General features: G+C 43.0%; 2 protein-coding genes across 2 annotated transcripts; both read left to right on the plus strand.

Annotated features, from left to right (window-relative positions):
* The first annotated feature begins 430 nt into the window (after window positions 1-430).
* LOC119813268 (keratin-associated protein 2-1) lies at window positions 431-823 on the plus strand. The gene has a single exon (XM_038328485.1). It carries the CDS (start codon window positions 431-433, stop codon window positions 821-823), a length of 393 nt encoding a protein of 130 aa, XP_038184413.1.
* A 4464-nt stretch (window positions 824-5287) lies between these two features.
* On the plus strand, window positions 5288-5734 carry LOC119813267 (keratin-associated protein 9-3-like). Its single transcript, XM_038328484.1, has one exon. The coding sequence runs from the start codon at window positions 5288-5290 to the stop codon at window positions 5732-5734; it is 447 nt and encodes a 148-aa protein (XP_038184412.1).
* Window positions 5735-10624: the final 4890 nt, after the last annotated feature.

The raw sequence follows: 10624 nt of genomic DNA on the forward strand, positions 1-10624 counted from the left end.
CTATACGACAGAGCTAGGAATGTTTCAGCCCAGTGGAATGCTAAAAGTCTGAGATGATGATGATAACTTACTTCCATGGTAACTTACATGGTGGGTGAGTGTACCACAACCTCACATTCATCTCCATAAACCCGAGAATTCATTTTCTGTCAAATCACACTCCGTCATCTCATGGCTGTGATTTTCAAGTTTTCGCAATGAACAGTACGTATAATATGTTCATATTTAGAGACGGAATAGGAATCATTTAATGAGATCATGACTCAACCATTAGTCAAACAGACGTTGACTTAACCAGTCGAAGGATAAACAAGAGGGGTCATCAGCACTGGCCAGGTATATAAAGGGACCCGACCCAGAGGACACATCACACCTGAGAACACCCAACTGCTCTCCACTCCTCAGCCCTACTCCAGTCCAGACACCCACCATGACCGGCTCCTGCTGTGGCTCCTTCTCCTCCCAGAGCTGTGGAGGCTGCTGCCAGCCCTGCTGCTGCCGCGACCCCTGCTGCTGCCGCCCAGTGTCCTGCCAGACCACAGTGTGCCGCCCTGTGACCTGCGTGCCCCACTTCACCAGGCCCATCTGTGAGCCCTGCCGCCGCCCCATCTGCTGTGACCCCTGCAGCCTGCAGCAGGGCTGCTGTCGCCCCATCACCTGCTGCCCCACCTCTTGCACAGCTGTGGTCTGCAGACCTTGCTGCTGGGCATCCACCTGCTGCCAGCCCATCTCTGTGCAGGCTCCCTGCTGCAGGCCCCCCTGCTGCCAGCCTGCCCCCTGCCGCACCACCTGCAGGACCTCCCCCTGCAACACCTGCTGCTGAGCAGTGAACTGAGCACCTGGGGCAAACAGCCACCTTGAGGAAAATAGTCATGCTCCTATTTCTCTCTCTAACCTTCTGCCCTGAGGCACCGATGCCCTAAATCAACCAGCTGGTGATTGGAGGCCTGGAGCCTTCCATTAAGACTCGTGCAACTTTTTGTAACAATCTTTGTCCTTCTTTCCTTCTTGAATATAGTCTTTTAACATGTTTTTTTTTTTTTAATAAATTTCTCCTCTTTGGCCTCACAAATCATTACTTTGCTCTTACTTTCTTGTGCCTTTTTAAATTATTATAACATATTCTTGGAGAGCTTGCTACACATTTACAACTTCCGTTGATCAGGTCTGTCTCCTACACTCCTCTTCAACTCCTTCCAGACCATTCTCCCCTCCCCCAACCATTAGCCTCTAACAACTTCAGGCCGCCTTTTTGTTAACTCACTGAGTCCAATCCTTACTGCATTTATTTGCATAGGTAGCAGGCCATCCACTGGAGCGTGGACAACCAACCCGCCACAGGAGAGGAGTCTGTTTTCTTCACACTCTTTTTTTTTTTTTTATTAAATCTCAAAGAAAATGTTTTTGTGTTTGTTTTTTGAGACAGGGCTTCTCTGTGTAGCTTTGGAGCCTGTCCTGGAACTCACTCTGTAGATCAGGCTGGTCTCGAACTCACAGAGATCCGCCTGCTCTGTCTCCTGAATGCTGATGTTGAAGGCGTGCGCCACCACCTGGCTCAAAGAAATTCTTGTTGCTTACCACTTGCAAGTCACAGACTGCACAGACTGTGAGAAACATTCAGTTGAGGTTTCAAGATTTCCCCCTCCAAAATCTCACAAGTTCACAGCCCTAGATGGAACGTCATATGCAGTTAATGACTGCCACTAAACGAGAATCTAAATCCTCCCCAGAGACAGATTGCTGCTCATCCAGTACCGAGTGGTCATCCCTAAAACATACACACACAAGCAACACGTGAATACATGTAATAATAATCATAAAGAAAAAGAAAAACTAAAATATGTCCTTTTCCTCTTTTTTTGCTAGTTTTATTTCATGTGTTTGTGTGTTTTGCTGTGTGTTTGCCTGTTCACCATGTGTGTGAACATGTGTCTGAAAGCCTGGTGCTTTCAGAGGTCAGAAGAGGGCATGGGATTCCCCGGAACTGGAGTTAGAGGTGGTGATGAGCTGGCCTGCCAGTGTTAGGAGCTGAAACCAGGTCCTCCGGAAGAGCAGTCAGTGCTCCTAACCACTGAGCAATCTCGCCAGCTTAAAAAACTTAAATTTTTTTCTTTCATTAAAAGCCTCTGGAGAGATGAGTCATATTTATCTTGATATAATTAAATAGAATATGAGAAATAAAAGTGTACATGTTATCATATAGTATCCACAAAGACATTATTATTCAGAAAGAATCAGAAAGTTTGGGAAATATTAGTATCTTATATGAGGTAAGGTTTTCTTGCCCAGATTAGGAGAGCAGCTTTCTCATCAGTGGAAACAGTATAGACAAAGGTATGGAGGGAAGTAACTCAAGGGTCATCCGTACATTTTGGCCAGAGCACTGGGTCTATCTGAGCAACAGTAGAAGGACTACAGAGAGAATCAATATGCTTTGCCTAGCAGCCCATGGCATTGGTAAGTAAGTGCTAGGGAACTTATTTAAGCCATTTAAAGCCTTGGGTCCATAAGTTGGTCTATGGGAGTTTTTTCGTGCAGGCAAAAAGGAGATGGCTCAGTCAGTAAAAATGTTTGCCAGACAAGAATGAGAATAAGAGTTCAAACTCCATCACCCATGGTAAGGTAAGACATGGTAGTACAGGCTTATAATCCCAGTACTGGGGTAGACACAGCCTAATAAGCAAACCCCAGGTACCCACGAGGGACTCTGTCTCGGGGGGAGAAAATGGACAGTTCCAAAGGATGACACTCAAGGTTGAGTTCTGGCTTTCATATTCATGTGCATACACAAAAACCTGAACATATATGTTTACACATACAGAGAGAGAGAGAGAGAGAGAGAGAGAGAGAGAGAATGAAGATGACAAGATGACAAGATGACAAACACAGAAAACCAGAAGGTACATTAAATTTAAAGTGGGAGACAAGAAACAACTAGAACGTAAATGTGACTGATTTCAACTCTGGGCTAAACTTTTATGGTCTAAAAATGCTTAAAAGGATTTAACATTTTTATGCTTCTTCACCTTGTGTTTTGGATTCTTGTCTGTAGTATATTCTATCCAACACCTCATGTTTGTATTCTTGACCTGCTTTAAAAAAAAAAGTATTTAAAATAAAGGCGGTACACAAAGAGCTTCACTGGTACTCTCTGAACCTGGAAATCAGCATGTTATGAAATGCAAAGAACTGGTCTAGGAAAAGGGGAGGGGACTGTCCTGCCAGCTCTTCTCTCTGCGTACAAATGCTCGTTTAACCTCTGCGCATTTATCTGTTCCCGGAACACGCGGTTCTTTCACTAACTGACAAGGAAAATGAAAAGTCATTCCTACCGCAGCAGCACAAAGGCTCTGGTCTAGGACGCTGAGGCCGAATGGCTCCGTTATCTAACTCCTTTCTTTGATTAACTAGTCCTGTTGATACCTCCCAGCTTCGTGCACTAGAGCAAAATAGGAGGCAGATAATTACACTCTTTCTTTTTCAGCCCTCCAGGAACTAAACGAGCTTGTGATACGTGTATCGAAAAGACTATTGGTTTCTACACTTCAAATATTAGGTGGTCAAAAGATAAGGTATTAGTTTTTCTTTCCATTATTCAACGATTACCTGTAACAATTTTCAACTTCATGACTATCACCATGATTACCAGAGATCAAACACCTTTACTGAAGCTGGGATGTATAATATTCCAACGTGATCTTACCTCTGTCCAGAACAGAATCCCCATCTCATAAAAGCCAACTTTGTGCCTGTACTCATAGGCATGGGTTCAATAAGCCTACCACAAGAAGCAAAAGTGACTTTTGGCCGCTCTGCTTTTATCATGTCCCCGCATGTAACCCTAAACACTTAGCAGAAAAATCACATTGCTTTCTCTGTTCACTACCAGGAATAACTTTGACTGTGTGTTTGCTAAGAGTTCTTCTAAATTGTTGCATCTGTACCTACTAATACATATTGATAACCTATGCAAACATTGCAAACCAGAAAAATAGTATTTCCTGATTCTTTTTGTCTCCTTGGCTCCTCTTTGTAAATTAAGCTGTTGTTCTCTGGTTCAATATCCTTTTTTGCAGGGCACGTGGTTTAATAACATAAAATGACGTCAGTTGAAAGCCTTTGAGGAACACTGCCCAAATGATCCACATAGTGTAGCAGGCGGGCCCGCTTGTTTATTCCCTCCACCTGGCTAGCTTACACCTGAAATAACCACGCAGAAAATGTATTATTCAAAACACTGCTTGGCCCATTTGCTCTAGCTTCTTATTGGCTAACTCTTACATCTTAATTTAACCCATTTCTATTAATCTGTATATTGCCACGTAACAGCGGCTTACCAGCAAAGATTCAGGATGTCTGACTCTGGCGGCTCCATGGTGTCTCCCTGGCTCTGCCCTTCTTTCTCCCAGCATTCAGTTCTGTCTTCCCTGCTTACCTAAGTTCTGCCCTCTCAACAGGCCAAGGCAGTTTCTTTATTCATTAATGGTATTAACAGCACACAGAGGGGACTCCCACATCACACATAGCATTAATTTTTGACTATCATAAGGCAGCATAAATTTTACTTGACTGTTTTGTGGGTGCTTTGCCCCCACTGTTTACGAATTTTAGCCTCTTCTTTAAATTAAATTGGAGTGCAGCAGGTTTCTTTCCATATACTCTCCTAAGTGATAAATAAATGTTTCCTCAAATATTAATGTCTTCAGTTTAGAAGGGCTCACAAAATCATGCAAAAAAATTATCTGGAGAGATCTGTGAATTCCTCTTAATGTGTAACTCACCTTTCTATGTGTAGCTTTCTATGAAATGGTGTGGAAACTGTGATCTTACCCATAAAATCAAAATAGAACCATAAAGATAAGCTTCTTGAAGGACAAACCCAGGGTCAATGATTCTTTTCTGAATATCTGAGATTTGGTGAGTATGTCCCCATAATTATAATTACAGGTGAGAGTCACTTTGTCAGGTGCTGTGACCACAAACACAAAACCGAGGCCAAGACTCAAGAGTAAATCACGACTCTGTTTGGACACAAAGCATTTAGCATGTCTACCTCAGATGAACATATATGATGAGCATTAGCTGAGCAACAAGGAAGCAACCATTTAAAGATATGTTTAAAGTAACCCAGAGGGCCCAGAAAATCTGGTTTTAAGAGTAACAAGGTAAAAATGTTACCTGTCGCAGAGCGATTACCCAAGGTGTATAAAAGGCTGCAGGTAGACTGAGCAGTCAGAATTCAGAAACTCTTCTCAACTACACAACTCTCAAACCAGCACCTGACACCATGGCCTGCTGTGCTACTAGCTTCTGTGGCTTTCCCACATGCTCCACCGGTGGTACCTGTGGCTCTAGCTGCTGCCAGCCCAGCTGTTGTCAGCCCAGCTGCTGCCAGCCCAGCTGCTCCCAGTCCAGCTGCTGCCAGCCCAGCTGTTGTCAGCCCAGCTGCTGCCAGCCCACCTGCTGCCAACCAAGCTGCTGTGGAACTGGCAGTGGCCAGGAGGGTGGCAGTGGAGGCGTGAGCTGCCGTGTCAGATGGTGCCGCCCAGACTGCCGCGTGGAGGGCACCTGCCTGCCCCCCTGCTGTGTAGTGAGCAGCACACCCCCAACCTGCTGCCAGCTGCACCATGCCCAGGCCTCCTGCTGCCGCCCATCCTACTGTGGACAGTCCTGCTGCCGCCCAGCCTGCTGCTGCCACTGCTGCCCCCCCAGCTGCTCTGAGCCCACCTGTTGAAAACCTTCTGACAAGAATCTTGAGAGGACAAAACTTCAAAATGAACTGACGGGAGCCCTAGAAACCTTCTGAATTTCAGTATTGATAACTCAGCTATTATCACAGCTACATAATTTCCCAGGAGGTAAATTCATTTGCGGTGAAAGAGCCAACATCTTTGTTGGCTTGAACGCTGGCGAAAGCCCTGCAATGTGAAGAGGGGCATATAATACGTTACTATAAGTATTACCAGAAATATTTCAGTAGCTTATTGGGACTTGTATTTAATAAAAAGTATTTGATCTCTTCAATAGCAAAAAGTTATTGTCGATACTTTCTTTCCTTTGGAATTCGTTAATAACACTGGGTATTGGAACCTTTTCTTTATCTATGCTTGTTCTTTTAATACTCCTTTTTCTTTGTTTCCCACTAAATGACCCATTATTTCTGCAACCGAAGTATATCATTAAAAAACACAACAACAATTAGAACGCTCACCAAAACAAAGTGGTCTCGGTGTTGCAAAAGGTCAATTTTACAAAGAGGAAGTTTGTATCATGTAGGAGTCTGAGGCGTTCGCAAACCCTTCCAGTTACTCAAAAATGAGTCTCCATGTGATTCTTTCAAACATCAAAGGGTTGCTAAGGTGTAATGCAAAATGAAAGACCATCAACTCAAGACGGCAAAATAATAGCACTAGATGTTTCTAGTCATAGCTTCCAAGCCATGATCCATGACTCCTTGAGTAAGTCACTATGCTTGCCTGAGCAACTATTTCTCATCTGAAAACTGAGTTAAGTGCCTTTCAGGGAGAGATGTGTAGGTAATCTAACAAACAGGTGACAAGCTAGCAGTATCTCCAGACAGCTGAAAAGGAAAAGTACACAATGACCCAATAATATTATGTACTTTATTGTTGTCGTGATCATTTGTGCTGTCAACCTCACACACTCTAGGATGACCCAGAAAGAGGGACTCTCAAATGAAGATATGCCTTGATCAGATTGTCCTGTGGGTCTGCCTGGAAGGAATTCTCTTGATTGCTAATATATGTAGGAGGATTCAGCTCACTGTGGGCAGTGTCAGCCCTAGGCAGGTGGTCCTGGGCTGTGTAAGAGAGCAAACTGAACCAGGTTGAAATCCCACAAAAACTGTAAAAAGGCTCCCGTTTCCCTTCATCTTCACCAGCACTGGTTAGTTATTTTCTTGATCTTAGCCATTCTGAGTGGGGAGAGAAGAAATATCAAAGTGGCTTTAATTTGCATTTCTCTAATTGCTACAGATGTCAATGCTTTTAAAGATATTCCTTAGCCAATTTAAACTTACTTTTGAGAACTGTCTGCTCATATCTATAGTCCATTTTTTAACTTAGGTTATTTGTTTTCTTGGTTCTTTGCTTTTTTAGTTCATTGTGTATTCTGGATGTTAATTCTAGATAGGAATATGTTCTCGATATTCTACCCCTAAATGAAGAGCTCTAGGCAACCAATGACTTATGAAAGAGAGAGAATCAATTTTCTTCGGGGACAGTTCCATGATAAGTCATTCAGTCCCAAGCAGTCAGCCCTAAACACAAGCACATATCAGCAGCACTAGAGACTCAACTCAATAAGAGATAAATTATCTTTTAAAAGAAGAGGTTATGAATTAGAGAGGGAGTGCGGGTAGGAGAGGAGTTGGAGGAGAGAGGAGGATGGGTCAAAATGATGTTAATATAATATTCCAATATTCATATATGAAAATTTCAAAAACTAAAAAGAATTAAATAAAAAAGGCAACCCAGAACCAAAATAAAATAAAGCTAACTAAGACTAAGCTAATACGCAAGCCAGTAAGCAATTTGGGTTGTTCCTGTGTGGCTTCTGCCTCAGTTTCTGCCCTGACTCCCCTCAGTGATAGACTGTGGCTCGGAAGTACAAACAGAAATGAACACTTCCCTTCCTTCAGTTGCTTTTGGTCAGAGTAGCATGGGATATACATGTATATGTGTTGCTTTTATTGGTTAATGAATAAAGAAACTGTTTTGGCCTGTGATAGGGTAGATTAGAGCTAGGCTGGGAACACTAAACTGAATGCTGGGAGAAAGAAGGCAGAGTCGTGAGACACCATGTAGCTGCCAGAGGGGAAAGACACAAGTTGCCATTTGGAACCTTGCTGGTAGACCAAGAACCTCAGGGTAAAATATAAAATAATGGAAATGGGTTAATTCTAGATATAAGAGCTAGATATAATATGCTTAAGTGATTGGCCAAGCAGTGATTTAAATAGTATAGTTTCTGGGTGATTTATAGTTTCTGGGTGGCCGGGAAATGAATAAACAACCTCCTCACAACAAACTGGTGCCCAACGTGCCTCCTACTACAGACAGAGTAGTCTTATCATGGCAGCCGCAAATCAAACCAGGACAGCCAACATTGTGAAGATTTTATAGGTTGCCTTAGAGCATTAACGAGGTCGTGGTATCCTGCAATAAGACTGTCTCTATCCATCATGCCCAAACTGAGAAAGCCGGGATGTTTGTTGTTATTATCTTCCTTGGTAATGTCTTCTAACTAGGGATCTTCTACATGTACCTTGGAAAATGATGAAAGAGAATATCAGTCTACCAACCTGTAGTTTTGTTCCCATACCATCCCCTCAAGTGCTGTGAAGCAGAATACAGAGCGTAGTGTTGGTCATGTCTTCTCGTCATTCTTCTTCTGATCTCCAAAGGATGATCTGCAGCAAAGCAAGTATGAGACACAATGTACAATGGAGCTTCCATTCCATGGGATACAATCTTCCGTCATAGAAGCCATGTGCTGAACTACAGGTCATGATTAGCAGTGTTTAGCAAGTGATTGTTGAAAGGTTATAGGGTATTCTGCTGAGGTGATTAAAAAGATTTGACATCAGAGGTCTGAAATGTATCATGAGGTTGAGAAGAGGCACAGTGGGTAAGAGTGTTTGCTGTAAAAGGAAGAGGACCTGAGTTCAAGTCCCCAGCGCCCATATGAAAAGCCAGGCATGGCCACGCATGCTGGTAACCCCAGTGGGGAGTTGAGACAGACAGATCCCAGGAGCCCTTTGGTCATCCAACCTAATCAACATAGAGAGCTTTGGTTTCACTGAGAGATCTTGTCTCAGACAATAAAGTTGAGGGACTATCAAGATGGCTCAGTGTCACAAGATCTTAGCCACCCATTATTCCCAGAACCCACATTAAGAAGGAAAAAAAGAACAGGCTCCACAAAGTTGTTCTCCTACTCCTACATGCACCGCATGGCATGTGCATACGCTCATGCGCACACACATCACCACCACCACCACCAATAATAATAATGAGAGCAATAGAGGAAGATTCCTCGTATCCTCCTCTGGCCTTCTCCATATACACATACCTAGTAGTGTGCACCCACACACTCCTGTGTGCATGGATCACACAACACACACATACACACAATGCACTAAGTGTCACTTTAGTATACACTTTAAGACAGTTCATTCATGGTATATGAGTTTTACCTCAATTTGTAAAACGTAAAGGAGTGAGGCATCCTCTAATACCACTTCATCACAATCAGAAAACACCGCCTTGGAGCCAACACATTCCCAGGGAAACACAGTTTATCAGACCCATAGTGCATTCGTATGAAGAATGGCAAGCTCCTTCTTCTGTATGAACACAGTTCCACACCCAGGCATAACCAATATATCCGTGCTTAATAGGCTTACCACACTTTATTCTTCAGAAATGAGAGTGAATTAGACCAGACTGACTTAGAACATCAGTGTAATGAAGATGAAGAAATTTGGAACCAGGACCGTGCCATCCTATGCAGAAACCACTCACACATCAGTATTATTCTTTCTTTATTTAAAGAACATTTCTGTCATTTGTTTTATGTACCAACTGCAGTTTCCCCTCCCTTCTCTCCTCTTGCTCCCTGCTTCCCACCTCTCTGCTTCCCCATCCTCTCCTCCTCCTCTTCATTCTGAAAGGGGCAGGCTCTTAAACAGAGGGTCAAATAGTCATAAATAATAGTCTAAAAGTTCCTTGTTCTTGTCATACGGGGATGATCTGAGCCCTCCAAAACGAAGAGGTGAAAACTTAAGAGAATAAGCAGGATAATTTTTTATAACATCAATGACCAGACACCTGTATTTCCACTGAGACACAGACACAAGCTCGTGGTATTCAAAAAGTATAGAAAATTCTAAAAAGAGAAGCATTATGAATAGTTTTATCTGTTTTGATTTCCATGGAAATCAATACAGAAGAAACAAACTCAAGTGGTAGAGGAAAATGTCTGGTCATATCCCATTCTCAATTCATTTGAGGTTAGTAAGGGAGTGTTTGGATTCATCTTCACTTTATGGCGGAGAAGCAAAATTCTCAAATTCCAAGTGGCATTTTAATTGCTTTATTAGATTTACTGTGTGTGCATCCACATGTATAGAGAACTCTGTAGGAGGAGCTGGCTCCTCCTCCCACTGTATGAGTCCCAAGGATCAAACTCGGGTCATCCGGCTTGCTGGCATGCTCTTTTATCTGCTGAGCCAGCTTGCTGGCTCTTGAGCATTAGGTTTCATTGTTAGTAATTACCTAAGTCCATAATCATGAAAGTTGACTTAAATCTTGTACTGAAGGAGCTATTGAAAACAGTGCCAAGGGAGAAAAGGCAGAAACAATAATGCCATGCACAATGCCATTATCTCCTGAGCCTTTATCACCAAGGTACCACAACGCCTCGAATACCCGAGATCAGTATCTTTAGCACAAGCATCCTGCTGAATTTGAAGTACAACATGAATTAAATAGCACCTGAGATTGTTATCGTGACACCTGCACATTGCAAACACCTGAGGTGAAGAACTAGCCAACCAAAGGAGCCGGGGAGAAGACACAGTGGATCAGAGTGTTTGCCACCC

This window comes from Arvicola amphibius, chromosome 4 (genome assembly GCF_903992535.2).
Source record: "Arvicola amphibius chromosome 4, mArvAmp1.2, whole genome shotgun sequence".
NCBI lineage: Eukaryota > Metazoa > Chordata > Mammalia > Rodentia > Cricetidae > Arvicola > Arvicola amphibius.